The 18,662-nt window shown below is 40.7% G+C and overlaps 2 protein-coding genes across 4 annotated transcripts in view; one reads left to right on the plus strand and one right to left on the minus strand.

Annotated features, from left to right (window-relative positions):
* Nucleotides 1-3,801, plus strand: part of LOC118403907 — a gene marked incomplete in the record, with an annotated part of 17,420 nt that extends 13,619 nt beyond the window's left edge. The window contains 2 exon segments of the mRNA XM_035802766.1: nt 1,190-1,343; nt 2,658-3,801. Of these exon segments, the coding sequence (XP_035658659.1) occupies nt 1,190-1,343; nt 2,658-2,827 (324 nt within the window).
* Nucleotides 3,802-4,201: 400 nt separating this feature from the next.
* LOC118403908 (ETS translocation variant 1-like) lies at nt 4,202-18,016 on the minus strand. 3 transcript variants are annotated; one of them, XM_035802769.1, is made up of 13 exons: nt 17,801-18,016; nt 17,393-17,485; nt 16,906-16,987; nt 16,291-16,338; nt 16,031-16,084; nt 12,567-12,828; nt 11,610-11,905; nt 11,158-11,226; nt 9,854-9,922; nt 7,313-7,417; nt 6,938-7,098; nt 6,297-6,503; nt 4,202-5,734 (listed from the first exon to the last, which is right to left on the minus strand). In XM_035802769.1, exons 2-13 carry the CDS (start codon nt 17,450-17,452, stop codon nt 5,561-5,563), a joined length of 1,587 nt encoding a protein of 528 aa, XP_035658662.1. In that variant the 5' UTR covers nt 17,453-17,485; nt 17,801-18,016; the 3' UTR covers nt 4,202-5,560. The 3 variants fall into 3 exon arrangements, with proteins under 3 accessions (XP_035658662.1, XP_035658661.1, XP_035658663.1); XM_035802768.1 differs by having other exon boundaries at nt 7,313-7,420; XM_035802770.1 differs by lacking the exon at nt 7,313-7,417.
* Nucleotides 18,017-18,662: the final 646 nt, after the last annotated feature.

Genomic DNA, 18,662 nt, shown 5'->3' on the forward strand with positions numbered 1-18,662 from the left:
CGAAAGTAGTGAGCCAGCGGTCACTACGGAGGATGGTACTCAGGCTAGTGAAGACCATAGATTACACCAAATGTCATGAATTCCGCATGAACATAAGATGGCAGTTAAACCGCTTGTACGCGTACATCGTTGAATTATACATAATGCAAATGAGGACCTAATTTGCATAAATAGTAAAAATCATACTAAAGTTAAACACGTCTTTAGCGGGCACTCAACGGACTGGAATGTCGCCACTATAGACAGGTGGCCATCACAGACTCTGAGATATGCTGATCAATTGACCACGAGCAGTAAGTTACACGTGATTTTACTACCCACTTATCTTTCTAACCAAGTAACATTGTCTTCATCATCTCAAAATTCAACTGACACTGCCAAAGTCCAATCTACCGAACATGATTGATATTGCCCTGCGGAATGTTGGTAAATTCGCCGACAAAGACTTGCACTCTAACGTTTAAGGCATGCGTACCTTCCGCTACCACCAAAATGACTGTCGGGAACTCCAAATCCTCGTAACTGGAGTAGTAAAATTGTAAGTAATTATCTTTTCACTATATGCTGGTAAGTTGTTGTTAAGCCCCCTTTACAAATCAAGAACTTAGCTCGGCCGAGTTGTCAGCGAGCTCTAAATTACGAGGAGGTACGACCCTGATGCCGACGAAGAAACTCTGCCATTTGTTCGTAGTGAAGACCATAGATTACACCAAATTTCATGAATTCCGCGAGGGTCATACCTCCTCGTAATTTAGAGCTCATGATCACTGACAACTCGGCCGAGCTAAATTCTTGATTTGTAAAGGGGGCTTTATTATGATTTTGAGATGAATATCAAACATCCCTCACTCAGTGATCTTCCTCCAATCCTACGTCACTACGACTATGATAATATGAAAGAAGACTAAACTTTATCTAATCAAAGCTTCAAATGATTTTGGGACTTGCCCATGTGACGTTGGAGCCACGTGGCTACAGCCGGAGGTCGTGCGCCCGTGTCACCCCCGTCTGTTCAATGCCGGGCTGTGGCTAAGAAATGCTAACAATGAAACGAAGTTTTGCATATTAAAGTTAGTGTGGTAACTCACTATTCCCTAAATGCTAATATAACACATCTTGTTCATTTACAGCATGATTAGGATATAAGTCATAAAATTGACTCATCGCTCTTTACAATGCCGTACCACAGGACGTACAGATCACTGCCATCCCAGGATCCTTACAACACAACGTTTACACACCGCCCAGCAATATTGTCTGCCGTCCAAACAAAGCCAAACGTGATGCCAGCACGACAGGGTGTAACGGAGAACTCCTCGGTACTGTCCAGGGTCACAGCTCAGGTACCATCTTTATTTGTACCATGACATCTTATTTTTTGTTTGGACCAGTCCAGTAAGGCCCAGGTCACAAAGCTCTACAATTGTGGAGATAACCATACCATTACTTGAGCTTGATTTGTCATGTTTTGAACCTTTGTTTGTAAGACTCGTGTTGTTATAGTTTCTTTTCATTTCAGTGAAAGGCATTATAGACAGCAGTTAGGTTCGTATTTGGTTGGTTTGACAAAAGCGTTCAGGCGGCTCTGCAGAAGAGACACAAGTGAAAAATCACCCGATGTTCTGCGATGATTTTAATATCCCTGTCACATTTGGCGAAAATCGATCGGATGACAATTCTGCGGCAATCACCCGAGCCTCGCTTATAACAATAACTTTATTGCACAACAATTGTACAAGATACAAAGTATGTGCTTATATGTGGACAGGGACGGTTTTCAGGTGAAAAAATACGCGCAACCCTCTGTCGATCTTTAATATGGCTGATCTTGCATCGATACGCCCGAAGATCGTGGATAATGTGACAGGGGTATAAGCAAGATTTACTGCGATCAGTGTGTCCTGGTGTGTTACGCCGAAGGGCGATTATACCTGCTACATAGATACGAGCGTACAGATAGATACAGATCATCGCGCAATATACGGTATATGGCCATCGCAGGAACATATGTCCGTCGCACGAGCTTTGTGACCGGGGCTTAAAGGATGGCTGAGCTCCAACTTTGGCATGTTTAAATTTTTTTTAGTGTTTAGAAGCCCAGATAAGAAGTGAAAATTGGATCTTTGTCGGGATCTCGCATACTAGTGGTATCAGATCAGAAAGCATCGTATACTGTCATATTACATGCACTATCGTTATCTACTAGTATAATACAACTGACAGTGCAGTGACATGAAATGTTTCTCTATTTCAAGATCAGGTTTTGTTCAACATTATTCATTTTGTCTGTGGGTGTTGTGTATTCAAATAAAAATCCTCCTTTGTTGCAAAAAAACTTCTCCATAAAGACTTACATTTTCCTATGGCCAGTGTGTCAAGATGTACCAATCAATCATAGGCTATTGATGCTTTTTCTCCAATTTTACAAAATAAAACTGCAATATTTCGGCGTTCCAGCTCCATGATGTTGTCTGGCAAAATATCATTCTGGAATACAATCAGAATTCATAACTTCCAACAATCAATATGATTTTGAAGTGTTTGTCAGAATGGTATGAATTTGTGACATCAAGTCTCAATTTGAAAAGAAATTTGAACAAAGGTACACAAAGTGTCAAGTGTGCATTACAGGGTTTGGAACTGTTCTGTTCTGTCAGGCACGTTGGCCGGAGTAGCCGTAGCGTTGTTGGTGGCGGGAGTGCTGCTGGGGCTGACCGTGCAGTATGCCATCGTGCGCCGGGGGATGAAGTCTGCGGAGGCAGCCGGCCTCACCAGCAGGATGGAAATGCCAGATATAACCAGTCTACCTGCAGCAATTCCAGACTAGAATGGACAAATTTCAACATACAGTTGTAGAAAGTCTATGGTCGATAGAATCAGAACAACTTGATGGCCGGCCGGCCATTATGACCTGGGAGAAAGGGTGGGTATCGGTACAAAACCTGATTTTCATATTGGGCCGGTCCAGAAAAACCGGACCTGAAAAAATTCAGTAGACCGGATGGACATACTGGAAAATGAACAGATTATATGATCAGGCATCAACACGTTTTAGGGCTTATCTGTCGAAGAAAATAACAAGAGTGAAGTATAGTAGAATCTGTAGTCATTTCTACCGATTTTTAGTCAATCGTACAGGGGCAGTAAGCCTTGTAAGGTTTCAAAACGCCAGTGGTAGTGAAATAGTCCACAAAACAGACTTCTTTGTAGCGAAATGGACAATTGTTTTGAGTATCGCCAATTCACAACTGTTCATAAACTGAATCAGGTCCAGGTTCAGGTCCGGACCTGATCCTCTGGACCTAAACCTGAATTTTCTGTACCGGTACCCACCCCTACCTGAGAGGATTTTCCCACTTCACCTTGAGAATTGTTTGCAGGTGACCTTACATGACCTGATGTAGAACCAATTGTCTACAATGGACCGACTTCACATGGAGTCTCTATACAATGTCGTTATCTGTATGATCCTTATTACCTAACGCCCTACACCATGCAGAAAAGGGTTATACCAGGAATTTGTATTAATAACTTGTCCTTTGAACACTTGTTTTAAACATAACAGATAATCTTGGACTGCCGAAACAACAACAAGAAAATCAATCCAATGTTTTTCTAGGAATTTGACTCCTTCTATGATATAAAGCCATTCACAGACTTGTCACTGAGAGCCTGAGAATCTCTTCAGAAATGTACATTATGTTGAGACTTGTGCCTTCTGGAATCTGACAACTGCAGCTGAATCCAGGTTCTTTACCTGGCATAATAAATTCATTCCAAATTCTGTCATCATAATTCTATATAAGGCCACACCAATTTAATTTCTTGGTTCACGGATTTTTTCATAAAAAATAAGGAGCGAGAGGGCGAAATAAAAATAAAAATAAAATTGTAAAATGGTTCGGGTAAAGGTAAGGGCAATCCCAAACATAAAGAAAAAAAAGTTTTCAGCTTGAAAAAAAGTACAAAAACACTATTACTGTACAGTAACAGCACCTGTTCGTTGAAAATTACAAAAGTAGTGTCAGTTTTTTTGTTTGCTACACCAGAAAGTTGGTGAATGGTTTCATTAATGGTGAAAATTTGCTGAGTGGTAATTTTTATTTTTATTCAGGTTCTTTACCTGGCATAATAAATTCATTCCAAATTCTGTCATCATAATTCTATATAAGGTACATGTTATAAGGAACACTTGACAAACTTTTGCAGTATTTACAAACTTTATTGAAATATGACAGTTCCAATCATAATACAAGTTTCATGTATCTCTGAACAGTCAAATCAATTAAATTTGTATATATGGAACACTACAATGATTCTTCTATATGCAATAGATGTTACATATACATATACATACTGAGACTCTCACACTAGATGGGTGCAGAAAATATGTGAGTTTTTAGCTCCCTCTACAATGAAATATACAGTAGTTTTCTTTAATATCCTATATTGTTGATAAAACATCTTTCTTTTAACATCAAAGGGAAATCCTCATTGAGACGATTTGGCTCTTACAAGCCCTTGTCACATGACGTCATAGACAAAGTAGACAGTGTTGAATTCTTACAGTTGAGTAAACGTCATTGAAGAAAGGCACAGCACGTAATGACACCTCCATACGCCAGGCGGCATGGACCAAATACTATCTACTGCATCTTCTGATGCATCAGTCATGGCAGTCATTATTGTCGCATAATACAATTCCAATTCACTTAAAAACAACTTGAGGGTGCAAAGCCAGTATACTTCTCAACAGAGTGAGAAGTCTTTTCCTACAAATAATGTCTAAATCTGGACATACTGCCATTGATGAAAACAAAAATTTGATAAAGACCTGCTTTGGCAACATCTTACCTACACAGAATCAGCTGATTACAAAAAGCATTCACAGTACCTGAAACATGTCATAGGTTGACAAGTAGTAGTACTGTACATTAAATGGGAGTTCACTGTTAGTGAAAGTCAAACTTAACTGCCCTGGACCTTGGTAAGATCTAGACGTTTGTTATCTGTATGTACAAGACTTTACAACTCTTTCTGTAAGGCTCCACCTTGCTAGACTCATTTGTATCAAAGGATTCAAAGCACTCTGGTTGAAGGCCTTTTCTTTTGAAACCTTTGTAAGTACAATCAAATATAGAAATCAAATATAGATTTCATCTCTCTCACATACTACTTTATTTCTGTACAGTAAGAGGCCAAATTTTCAAGCATCTTATCATAATGTCAAACATTCACATGTCCTCAACTCCACACATTGGTGCTCTACCTTATGGTAGTTGAGTAAGCCACACATATTTACAGGGGTTCTGACACAAAAGCAGTCAGCTCATTCCAGGCCACATTCTGCTAGCTTGTTACAGATCATCTGCCCTGTAGTCTAGAGACGACATACAATGATGTAGAGTCTGTGAGTACTGTTCCAGTGAGACCCTCCTGTCAAGTTACCATCTCTTGACCTTTCTGTTGGTGTTCCTATAGGATAGTTTCACCTCAGCATTGCAAGGTTCTGCAATGTTGTGTGTACTATACAGTAATACTGTTAACAGGTGGAGGTTGTTCAAAAAATGGCATTATCCAGTGCCTGGTCAGATGCAGAAGTGCAGACTCGCTGCATCTCCTGCATGTATGCCATCTGCTCCAGACTGTCGTCCAGGTGCCTGAGAGGCACGGTGTTATCCCCCGTCACAGGGCAGTCCGTAGGCACAACCAGTGGTGGGTTCATCTGTGGGACCTGACAACACAAATTCACTCTATCAACGTTTCACCGTAACACAGTCACAAATACAAATGTTTAGCAGAAGTATTGTGATGGTTGCAATATGCAATAAATATTAAAAAAAAAGAAGTATTGTGATGGTTGGATCTGAAGTGCATATGTATCTTTATACATTTATGTTACAGATCTAGACTCTAGTTATCTTAAATATTTCCATTTTATATATCTTCAGGATTGGTAACAGGAACAGAAGATGATAAACTGGATATTGATTGATTGATTGATTGATTGATTGTGAGTGAGTGTGTGAGTGAGTGCGCGTGAGTGTGTGCGTGAGTGTGTGAGTGAGTGTGTGAGTGAGTGTGTGAGTGAGTGTGTGAGTGAGTGTGTGAGTGAGTGTGTGAGTGAGTGAGAGTGAGTGTGTGAGTGAGTGTGAGTGAGTGAGTGTGTGAGTGAGTGAGTGAGTGAGTGAGTGAGAGTGAGTGAGAGTGAGAGTGAGTGAGTGAGGTATAACTTCAATATCACTGTCAACCGTACAGGACCTGTCAGGTTCAACGCTAAAGAAGCTACAACATACCTGGCTGTCTGTTTTTAGTACTGGACGCTGATTGTCAGGGAATGCCATGGAGAACAATGCCTCCGGGTCACATGTGAACTTGTAGACATAACGTTCCCCTGCCACTTTCTGCATGATGCCTTTCTCATAGTAGTACCGTAAGGAGCGGCTGAGTTTATCATAGTTCATGGCTGGTCTGTTCTTCTGCATGCCCCAGCGCCGGGCAACCTGTGGTCGTTGTGCAACAGTAAAATAAGTCAAACACTCGGACACAAGATAGCATATTTAGTTTTCACTACTGTCTTTGTACAGTTTCCTGGATAATAAGGTAGAAAGGTGTACATATAAAATACAACACAGGGTATTCCGTATCGCTCGAGGTACGGCCTGACTTCGGCAGTAGGGACAGGACAAACCGAGGAAACAATTAACACATTAATGCACATCACATCTACAATTTATTCGTCAATTCAAATAAAAGAACAGACGCGAGCACAGTTGTTCATATTTTCTACAGCGACTCCCATATGCAATTTCAAATCTTTCAAATCAAACTATAGAGACCCGGGCCGTACCGTAAAATACGGTCGGAACACCGATATCAAACGTTAACGTAAAAACGGACCAGGTTTGATATAAATGTACATAATTTTTATACCCACCTCTTCTGGTTCAATAAGTTTGAACTCCAGTCCTCTGCCTGTCCATGCGATGAAGGGAGTGTTGCTCGGGTCCTCCAGTAAAGCCACAAGGAACTGCCACAGCTGGAGAGAACCCCGCCGCTGGTAGGTGGGAGCTTCTCGGTACAGTTCTGGCTTCATACCTAAAACAGACACCGTTTTAGACAATTTGAAACTGCCTATTGTTGATACAGGACCTGCCAGAAGCTTGTGTCAAGTTGATAGAAATCACTCATGGTCTTGATTACCCGGGATGTGATGATATTCTGGTTGTTCATACACGTAATCACAACAGTGTACAATAAGACTTGATTTGGGTATGATTAGAGGCAGTGCAAGGCAAAGATTCATAAGTACCACAGTTGCTGCACTGGGTGGTCATGTTGAGTAGAGGTACATGCATCAAAGAGTGTCTTCTGATGCACAGTGGAGCCATGTCAGACAACCGGATAGAACCCTTCCCTGCTGAGTTAGATCCACAGATAAGCCTACATCAGTTCAATTAACCAGTAATTTCCTATTTTTGACAGTGATGGATCTTTTAAAGCCAATCTATGTATCCTACAGGTTTGGATTTATGACTGCATCACAGTTAAAGAGCCTGCCAGTTCCCTTCTAAGTGGTAACTTATTGCAAAGACTAATGAATATTAAGACTTCCTTACCTACATGTAAACAACCTTAACAGTACATGCATGTTGTATTTCCATCTTTCATCCATTATCCATTTCTTCAAGAATAACCAAAATAGCATCCAAACTATTAAGCTCATATTTTGACAAGTAACATAGCTGTATGAAATTGAAAGCTGCCTTGGGCCAGCTTTATACCTACAACAGTTATATAGTCGTGCTAATGTTACTGTCTATAAGTATTGTTGTGGGCAACAGTTGTCTTTAGACATGCTTTCAGAGTATCGCTTGACAACCACAGCACAGGATTCTTTTGTTGGTCGCAGGTCTCTTAAAATACTGTAAATGCAGAAATGTTCGCGGTAGATTAATGTTTGCAGTTTTCGCTGTGATCACTTTACCGTGAAATTAAATCCGTCGCGAACATTTTTCTATTATGGTATTAGACTGCAGTCTACGGTGCTACCGCGAACTTAAAACCACCGCAAAAAGTCCTTTTTCCCGCTACCGTGAGATTAAATCCCCGCGAACTTAAATGCATTTACAGTACTGTCTTCAACAGTTGCACGACTATATAACTGTTGTCTGTCTTAAGTGGCCCTTAGCTCCAACATCATATGGTTCATCACATACAATGTACTGGCCTTACGAACTGTGATTCTGTTGGAACTAAAAATTGTACAGTATTGTATTTCAGTATGCCCAAGTACCCATACCAGGTTCCATATCATGTAGGCCCGATTTACATTGGGAACGGTATACCGTCATGTGACGCTTTGCTGCGGTGAAGGTTGTCTTTAGACACACAGGCGAAAGCATGTCTCAAACGATTAGAATGAAGAAAAACATATTTCCATATGTCATTAGCATATGATCCACAACCTCCCATTACTGTCACCGTTGACGGTTTACACACAAGAGAAACCGTCACGGGCCCCCCGCTGAACCGACCCAGGACCAGGTCCGGAGGTGGCTCAGGTCGTTTTTTCGGAAATACCGTCATACGGCCCTTATCGGTTAAGCGTCATATGACGGTTAACTAAAACAGGACGGTTAAAGCAACCTAGTGTAAAGTGAGCCTTCACACTAACATACCCCCCCCCCTGCAGGGATCAGGTTTCACTAAGAGTCTGCAGACAGGAAGTGGCTAATCTGTGCCTGGGGCATTGGAACTTCTGATGGCAGCTAGATTTGGTCCCAGAGTGTGTGTGTGAGGGATTGCAGGGTATGTTATCCTGTCATGTTATGCATTCTCTTATCCCACAAGAACCATGATATGATCGACGTCATAGTACTATTGTTAATAGTTGCAACGTTATCATTTTGCAACAATTTCGGACAATGATCAATCTGTTGTACACTGATCAAGTTGTGCTTTATTTATCTATTCATTTTTTGGTCAAATTCTGTGTATTCATTTGCAAACACATGCCTGTGGGCTATTTAATGCAGTGGTGTTTCACTTGCATAGGTTTCTCTATAGTTTCCTTAGTTTCAGATTTGGAGGCTTGTTGCCCCAGCAATGTGCCACCAAGCCTCTTCCGCTTGTCTGTCAATAGTACTATACTATTATTTACTTGTGCCATTTGCACACAAATAAAAACATCTTTGCAGGAAAGAAAAGTCTCTGGAACTAAGGAATGTGGGAGGAGATACACATAAAGGAACAGCATGCTACAGAGAGTGAAAACTTATTGTCACTTCTTCCATCATCCATCCATCCATCCAAACAACTAACCAACCAACAAATCAGCCAACGAAACAACCAACCGATTAACCACCACTAACACACATGTCTTGTAGGGTTGGACAAGTCCACTTATCCAATTGTCCTGAGCAAGTGAAAGTGCTGATCGGACAAGCGCATATCTCACCTCATTTTTCCATGAGTGAGATTCTGACACTATTTTCTTTTCACAGTCATGGCATCAATCATTTTTCAACACAGAATTATAGAGCCTAAAAGAATTCCATGGCTAGACGTGAAAATACACAGAAAAATGTCATTTAAATTTCAGGCAAGTGAAAAGTTTGTTAGGGCAATTTCTATGTACTTGCCTGATAGGACAAGTGAATTTTAGAAAACTTGTCCAACCCTGCACTTATCCACAAATGGCATTAACATAATGGTCCCGTGTAACCATGTCCATAAGATTCATAGAAACTCACCTTGTATTCATGTCATAACTAAGTTTTGTATGAAACATTGTCTATCTTTCTCTCAAGACAACTCTACAATTTTGCCATAAAGTGACATAAGACCTTACCTTCAGCTAACTTGTCTGGCAGGCAGCTGTCATCATAGAAAGACCTGATGTTGCTATCAGTAAGGAAGCCTGAAGAAAACAAGAGACAAATGTTCCATAGTCAGTGTGCTTCCTGTATAATGCTCTATCAAAGACATACAATTAAGTCTTTCTAGCTGAGCCTGAAGCAGAAGAAAATGGCTAGTCCTGTAGCCAGTCTAGCAGATCTATGATATAGTGAACAAGCCTCTCTGGGGAATCCTATTCCTTTATGAGGCTTGACTTCATATTGTCGACTATGATGCTAGTTTATCAAAATAGATTTTGCTTGGAAACAAAATCACAGGAATCAGCTGTAGTGCAAGGATGGGGTGCAGGGGGGTTATCAACATTAGGAAAATTGTAAATGTTGGGAATGATTCCAAAATACCAAAACACTCTCTGGAATAAAATATGGAATGACTCTTGAAGTCTTTATCAGCCCCAAATCATGAATGTTTTTCTTGATTTTCAGACAGATACCATTTAAAAAAATCATGTCTGCATCCGATAGTGCTTTATTACAATTAAACTATTCCGTATTTCAAAATTAGGTCCCCAGCCATCTGATAGACTTGATTGATGATAAAGAGGACTATGGAATATGTCATTAAGTCTGATGGGAAAGAGCAGGTGCTGGAACTGTACTTACTGTACATGGATAGCTAAACACTTACATTTATGTTATCAGCACAATAAAAATGTCAGACAGTTGTGTGGGGATCAGAACAGCTGTGTTTGCCTTGTGACAATAACCTGTTTCTGGCTAAGAGACTGCAAAACCAAAGGCTCAGTAAAATCTAGTAACACTGAATAGTAGAGACAAATTTGGTCTAATGGCAACCTCCCCAAGCCGACCAACTCCTACTTTTTCTGTCCCTTAAAAGTTCATGTTAGAAACAAGGACACTGTATGTCATGTGCTTTGATAGGGTACACTTACAGTGCTTATCTGGCAGAAACCTGTTGACAAGAACACCTACATGTACATCTATAGTGATCATTCATATGTCATTCCATTACAGTCTAGCCCTACAGCTCCTGAAGGTGTGATTTCTGTCTATCTAACTATAGACATTTCTGTCTATCTAACTTTATTCCAATAGATTGAACTTGAGCAGTTGTACAGCCATGTACAACACAGCAGAAAATAAAAACAAATGTAGTAAGAGACCTGCTTGGGTGTCCATGTACAGAGCTTTTTAACATACTAATGGCAATAGTTCTTCACATAAGTCCTAAATGTACTTAACATTAAAGATTGGATGATGTTGGTGCCATGCTTACCTTCACCTGCGGCTGCCTGGGGACCATACATGGAGTCCCGACGCTGGTAAGGGTCCCACACTGGAACTTCTACAACAACATGCAAAATCACATTTCAGGAACAATGACACACTAGAATAAGATTATTCATCCATCCTTCTACGGTCCAATTACTGATCAGTTAACAGTATAGAATTTGTGTATCCAGAAAGTCCTTTTACATCTAAAAGCACTACTTCAGCACATTTGAAATCATTTGGTTATGATTAACATAAAATGATATTGGGATGTACATGACATAGGGATGTAACATTTTAGATCAACTGCCTCGAAAGCATTGGAAGCATCAAAAAGTCTTAATGTTTTTTGCAAAAACAACAGTCTGAAACAAACATGTTCATTTCCATAAGCTTTATTCTGGCCCTTTAAAGTTTAAGAGCATGACTGTGTCCTTCTCATATCTGTATACCAACCTGCTTGTCCACCATCATATCCCATGTCTCTGGGCTCCTGTTTGATTGGTGGACATGGTGGGAAGGGTGGAGCCATGGCACGACTGTACATGGGCTCAGGGAACTCCTGCTTGATGTTGGTCGGAAATGGAGACTGGCCCTCGCTACGAGGTGGCTGAAAACCTGTGTCTGACGCCGATCGCTGGAAATGCATGTGGTCAGGAACTTGTCTATGAAACATGGGATCTGACACCTGTCGCTGGAAGGCATGAGGATCTGCCAATCTGTAGGCAGGCTCCGACAGTTGTCTCTGGTACCTGCAGAAAAAAAAAGTCATTAAGTAACAGGACATAAGAATCACCCGACTTTTGGCTAAATTATCTCATCTGTCTTTTCTGCAATAATCCTTTTCTAAATCCAAATACCCCCATATGGACCCACTTCTAACGTACTGTGCTGTACATGATTTTGCCAGCACCAAAACTGCTTGTATGACCGACTTCTGTCACACTTTCTCCCTAATAGTAGTTGGGACAAGCTTTAGGAAGTGGTTAAGTGACTATCACACATTTAAGGAGAAAAAAAGTTTGAAGACTACCCTGTCTTGGGATACAGAGATTTGGGCACTTTAATACAAGGCGTTGAAAGTAGGTCAATGTAAAATGGCAGCTCCAAAACTGTTTGTATGACCAGCGTCAGGCACAATATCTCTAACTAACTGCTAATGAAAGCAGTCGAGTGATTATCAGATATCGTCTGAGAAATTATAATGACCGCTTCTGGCGTGGAATGCTTCTTTCATGAATAATAATGTGCATTTAACAAATTTAAGTTGATACTGTTACCTCTTTTACAAACTTGCCAGTACTTGAGAACAAGCGAATAATATTCAACAACGCACCCCCACTTTCTTGCTTTCTGGTAGTTTGTATGGACTCCATGATGTTGAGATGTGTGAGTGTAAGATAGGAGACGTACCTGGGTGGTTCTGGTGGATGTGGGTAGCCTGTACTTGAGGTACTGGGTGGGTAAGACATGCCATCCTGTTTAGGGGTAGGTGGGTGGGCTGGTGGTAGAGGAGGCAGTTTGGGATCGCACGGGTTTCCCATGAATAGCTGCTCGCCAAAGTCGAACTTGTCCGGGTTGGACATCTCGCCAGGCGGGACCATGTGTGAGCAGGGGCGGGGACACTCATCAAGGCTGCGCGGCTCGGACTTGACCTTCATAGGGGCTGTCAAAACTGCAATGAACAGTATAGAAGGGTCAGCTCTCCTCTGTCCATATTGTTGTTTGAATTCCATTCATGGGCATATTCACACTACATGTATTATACATTTTTGTACATCAAAATTTGAATTTATCAGCCATGGTCAGCAGTAGGGATGGGTACTGGAATTATTGACTTTAAAACTTGGTAGAAATGACTATAGACTCTACTCTACTTTGTTCTTGTTATTTTCCTTGACTGGTAAGCCCCAAAATGTGTGAATGCCTGATCATATAATCTGTTCATTTTCCAATAGGTCCAACAATCGGTCCAATAAGAAAAAACTGTTTTGTACCGGTACACCCAGCCCTAATGACAACCTTTGCCAGTAGTGGGTCTGAGTGACAGGCAGGCAGCAGGCTGCTTGTGCCTGGGGACATGGACACTATCACTAGTATCAGGTTACAGTTGGCCTGGGGCCCAGGACTGCTCTGTGGGAACCTCTGTACACTACATATCATTCACTTCACAGGCTCAGGATTTTCAAATACTGTTTTGTAGAATCTCATGACAAACCTATTCTATATAGATGTTTTCTAAGTTATGAACAGACATCTACTTGCTTGTTGTTGTATGAATGTGATACAGATAAAAAAACAATAATATCTTGGACACTATATACACTTAAGTAATTATGGATCTGATGTATTGACTAATGTGACGCCCTTTTACCTGCAACAATAATTTTCTCAAAACCAGTTTCAATGTCCAGGTACAATAAAGTTAAGCAAGTGAAGGCCTTACCAGTTACCTCCACTTAGTTAGAGAGTAACTAATCTTATCCAACTAAAGTGCAAATATGTTCTGGCATACATGCACAAATACTATTCTTGTTTCCCTACATTACTTTGTCAGTTCTTGATCTCATTAATCAGGAAGGATGGGGACAGTCTAAGGAACATACCATTCTTTTCGTCAAACTTCAAACAAATAATGCAAAATGGCCTCTGTCTGATCACCAAATTTTACTGGATAAGTGAATTAAAACACTGTCTCTTCAGTCCTGCACAGCACAGAAACACAAGCATAACAAAATTACCATATGTATCAGAATTGATGTCCTAATTCCAATGTAAAGTATATTTCTAACATATCTTTCAAAAGGCTGCAGAGCACTCTAACTGAAGGAACCACAGAAAAGCTGGCCAGGATTGAGGGCAGGTTTTGTTGTGAGTTGTAACCTGAGGTGGGCTCCTCACATTACATTTCATTCACAAAAGTCTGGAGGTCCATTCATGGGGCCTGGGTAAACATTGGTTTGTTCTGGGGCCCTGCAACCTCCACACAGGCTGTTCTCATGGAAATGTAAAAAGTGCTGTCGCCTGCCTTAACCACTTGATATGGACCAAATCATAGACAACATCACTGCTTCCTTATTTTTCTACAACCCTTGTAATGTATTACAAAAGATGCACCACCAAAATCGTATTGGTTGATAGATTGGAAGAAATTACAGCCATGGGTGGAATTTCACCCCCTAAAAAATGGCTGTCGCCTAAGAAGACACAAAGAATTAAAATAAGTAGCCAAAATTGCAACATTTCAGTTCCCAGAATGATTGTTCGGCAAGTGAAACTTCTGCCCGATCACGTCAGATCGCTACTGTCACTGATTTTGGAGGCTGTGTTAGGCGGTTTATGCTGCCAACTTTTTAAATGTCCCTAGGGATGTCCACTTATACCTAAATGATGTAGCCAATAATGCTAATCATTTCGAAGAAAACGGGTAAAGTTTACTGTTGTAACAAACGTTACTGGTAACATTTGTTAAAATAATGTATTGCCATTTTTTGTATTGCCATTTATCGTGAAAAGAGGAATTTTCCTAAACAATCAGGTAGGTTTCACTGAAAAATAAGCCGATTTATCTTTTTTTCGAACAAAAAGTGCTGTTTTGTACATTTCAATGAGAATGAGTGCACACTGTTCTTCCCATCATGCAGCAGTTAGAAGCCCAACATCCACCATGCTAGGGGGAATGGCTGCGGCTATGTTCACCATCTGGCCGCAAACCAAATGTCAATATTTAAGAAGAACAAATACATTTTGTCCCCACCAAGTAACACAAGCTTTTTGCTTTTCCATGGCCAAATTTGCTGGAGGCAGTCTTGGGCTGGTATGGTTAAATGAAATACTAGGGTGTTTGTTGTTCAAAACCAAATATGTTACAATTAATGAACAGAATTTTTTTGAAAAAACAACAACTGTCAAGTCCTAACAAATATTAAACGATTTACAGAGAATATGTGGTCCTTTTCTGTATGGTTTATGTCATGTACATGAACAAAATGTAAACCATATGCTACTTTCTACCAATCCAGCCGAAAAAAGGTTTCAGTTGGATTTTCTACCTGGTTTTATAAAAAAAATCATGCTCAAACCTCAACTTTTGCTGAATAATTAATGTCACATCTTCATGAATATCACCATATGCTACAAAATGGCCCCCTACGGAATTAACTAATATTTCATCTCTATCAAAGTAACAATTGTATGTTTTGTCTCAAACATGGAGAAAACCTTTATACGAGGTTTTATTGGAACAAAGAGTCCTGCAGAAGGTGACCAAGCCAACATTCACATTGTGACATATCATGAAAAATGAAGATCACAGTTTCTCTCAACTTCAAAGGAAACCGCTCATACTCAGAAAACAACTGGAAATCCAATGGCATGGATATTTTCCTTTCCACTCAAACATATACTGGGTAGGTATATCTTGATGGAAAGACATTTTCTGACTGTAATTCAATAGTACAACATCATGCATTTTAACACACCATGGAGAAGGTGGCTATAAAAAAGGTGCGGTTTCTTGAATGTATCAACACTGACCCTTATTCACGAGCTATCGTACTACTTATATCATCATCAAAAGGAGGTAAACAGTACCCCTTTTTGCTCCTCCACTCAAAAACATATAAATCTAAATCCGTAGGAAGGCAATAATTTGAATAGTCACCTGTCGGTAGTTGGAAACGGAAAGACATGACTACAGGTGCCAGCTGCACTGGTTCCAGCGTTGTTTAACTGTCCCATCCCTAACCCTGCTCCTCATGCCTTATCTCCACTAACACACTTACCACCAATCCCATACCTGCTACACTATCAATATGTCAATACCACTCCTTTATCCTTCCAATATCTATCCTCAACAACTGTGGAAGATGACTTACTGTTCTCAGCTTGGAAATCAGGCACAAACTGTTCTTCGTCTTCAACACAACTTGCTATAAAATAAAGAGAAACATTCTTAGATCAAAAGGGAGAAATATCACACTAAAAGTTATGACAGGACATCTGCAAGGAGAATAAACATAGTCACCTATAATATAATATGCACAATGCCATGCATCACACATGAATATGTCTATGTCATGAATATGCATACACCAAAATCTGCACATAACAACAAATAAGAAGATCTTGGCATTACCTTCAGCTAGCCAGGCCTCCTGGAGTTGGCTCAAATCTTGAAACAGCTCTGAAGATAAAGAGAATCAGAAGTCAGCATCTAATCGTGATGATGCTTCATAACATGGAAAAAAGGTTGCTCTAACACATGACCATGAGCCATTTTCTTGCAAGACGTACTCTTTTATTTTATGAGCATTTCTGGTCCAAATATACACTGAACATTACTTGGGTAAATTTGTGTCTCTGACAACTGGTGGCAGTTATTTGCTGACTACCAAGTATTCATTTACACTAACGGTAGCAGGATGGAAATTTCATTTTGCAGATACATTTCTAAATTGTTTGCATCTTCATATTTTTATATCCTCGTATAAGATTTTGCTGCCCAAATTTGTCTGTTTATACCATTGTCTTTTATGCATGACGATGTCTTCCTAGACAGAAACAACTTGATGCTTGAAAACCTATTTCAACAGTCGAAGAGATTTTTCTAAAATCTCTTACTCACAGCTGATGATTCAAGGTTCCTGAACTATCACTTCACTTCACTTAATTCATTTATCCAGGAACTGCTAAAAATTTGATTTCATCCGCATCGTGTCGAAAGAACCTATCAAAAGAAATAATCTTGCACCTTCAGAATCTTGAAGTTCCTTGCGTTTTTGTCCATCATTTGCCGGAGGTGTGTCATCCTCACGATCTGTACTGGGAACACTCTGCAACAAGACAAAAAACACAGGTTATTTCGGTTTTCTCCTACATAAGCAGTACAGTATCACCTTTAAATAGTCTTTACTTCTCTTCTGGAATGGTAACTGTTAGTTACTTTCCCCCTCCACCAAAACTCAGCCTGTCTGTTTTTCAGCACATGCACACTACAGTTCTTCAACTCCAGAGCCAACATGCCCCCAAATTATGACATGCCCCCGATCAAAATAATAATTTGCAGTAAGGTTGAAACTCAGGGGGCGCCAAGCTGGTTTGTGTAGATCTGGAAACAGTCTGGCATCCAGTGCAGTGGAGATCGGTGAAATTTTGTCATCTGCCAGCCTTTATGTTAACGTTAAATTATATGTTTTCACCTCCCTCCAATAAAATACGTTTTTGTAAGGTTTCCTTACCTGAGGATACATATAAGGCACTTCCTGGTCGTAGAATTCTTTCCGCTGGTTGTAGGCCATTGGCACTGCGTGTGTTGGGCCGCCCCGCTCACCCTGCGAAAACATGGAGGCCGAAAATTATGAATGAACGCCTGCTACAACAGCAGCGTAACAGCGCACCGACGGTGCTGGGTTCAAATCCGCCTCGACGGGAAAACACAACTTTACCTGCGTCCATACTTCACTTTGCAATGCAAACTAGGTTTGTGTCTGATCATATACATGATATAAACAGCTGTTATCCGATCCAAAAGAGCACGAGAACCCCACAAGATGGCAAGATGCACGGCGATCATGGTGGACGGGCCCAGACGGCTGCATAACGCCATACCTCTACATTTATACATGGTAGGCAGTCCCAACCCTCACCTTCAAACACCAAAACTCCTCACAATCAGGGGCAAACCGGCGGCGATGACCTAGTTGGTGAGGGACTACAAACACCCTATTCCTCTTTGGTCCTTCCTAGCGCGATTGGAAGCCGATATACAATCGTTTTTCGCAAAAAATACTCCGTCGACGGCATAGATTCCCTGCTATGAGAAATGTCCACTATGCCTCCGCAACCCAGCAGGACGGAGAAGCTGTTGTGCTGGTTGGTCAAGTCATTAGCAATACTCGTCGGTGATTGGTCAAAGTAATCTATACTGTCAATGGCTTCATTAATAATTATTTTGCTGAAACCCTAGGCGGGATCACCATGGCGATGCATTGACGTCATGAAGTGGCTTGTATATCAGGAAGGCGGAGCTAACCATTGACAAGATAAAGAAAGCAAATACCTCACGAGTGTGAGCCAATCAGCAGTAGGGACCTTTGCCCTTTGAAAGATTTATCGATGGTAGATTGACGTCCTTTCATATGCAAATCATGCTAATTCAGACCTGTTCATTCACAAATTTTCCACTTACCTGCCGTCCTGTAATTCACCTGATCTCATTGATAGTGGAATAGCGAGTTGAAATACAACACCATCAATGAAGGTTTACGCAACAGTAAACAAACCGCTTATGTTACTTGGGCTGGGAGGGAGGCGCAAATGAGAGAGAGAGAGAGTGCAGAAAACCAAAGGTCCTTGAGAAAACGAAGGGAAGCACTAGGCTCTCAAGTGAATGTGGAATTACCATACAGTTGTAGACACCTCGTATTTCCACTTTTCTGGTAACGTTACGTTAAAGTTGTGAGGACATAAAAACATGATATGGAAAACTACCCAGTGATGTTCAACGGC

This window comes from Branchiostoma floridae, chromosome 16 (assembly GCF_000003815.2).
Source record: "Branchiostoma floridae strain S238N-H82 chromosome 16, Bfl_VNyyK, whole genome shotgun sequence".
Lineage (NCBI taxonomy): Eukaryota > Metazoa > Chordata > Leptocardii > Amphioxiformes > Branchiostomatidae > Branchiostoma > Branchiostoma floridae.

Excerpts from the sequence above, each read along its gene's own strand:
- LOC118403908 (XM_035802768.1), bottom strand. The coding sequence starts at position 17,452 with ATGGCCTACAACCAGCGGAAAGAATTCTACGACCAGGAAGTGCCTTAT. Across the intron at positions 12,829-16,030 it reads TGATTTCCAAGCTGAGAACA|TTTTGACAGCCCCTATGAAG; the intron begins GTAAGTCATCTT and ends TGTTCATTGCAG. Across the intron at positions 6,504-6,937 it reads AACTTATTGAACCAGAAGAG|GTTGCCCGGCGCTGGGGCAT; the intron begins GTGGGTATAAAA and ends CAACGACCACAG.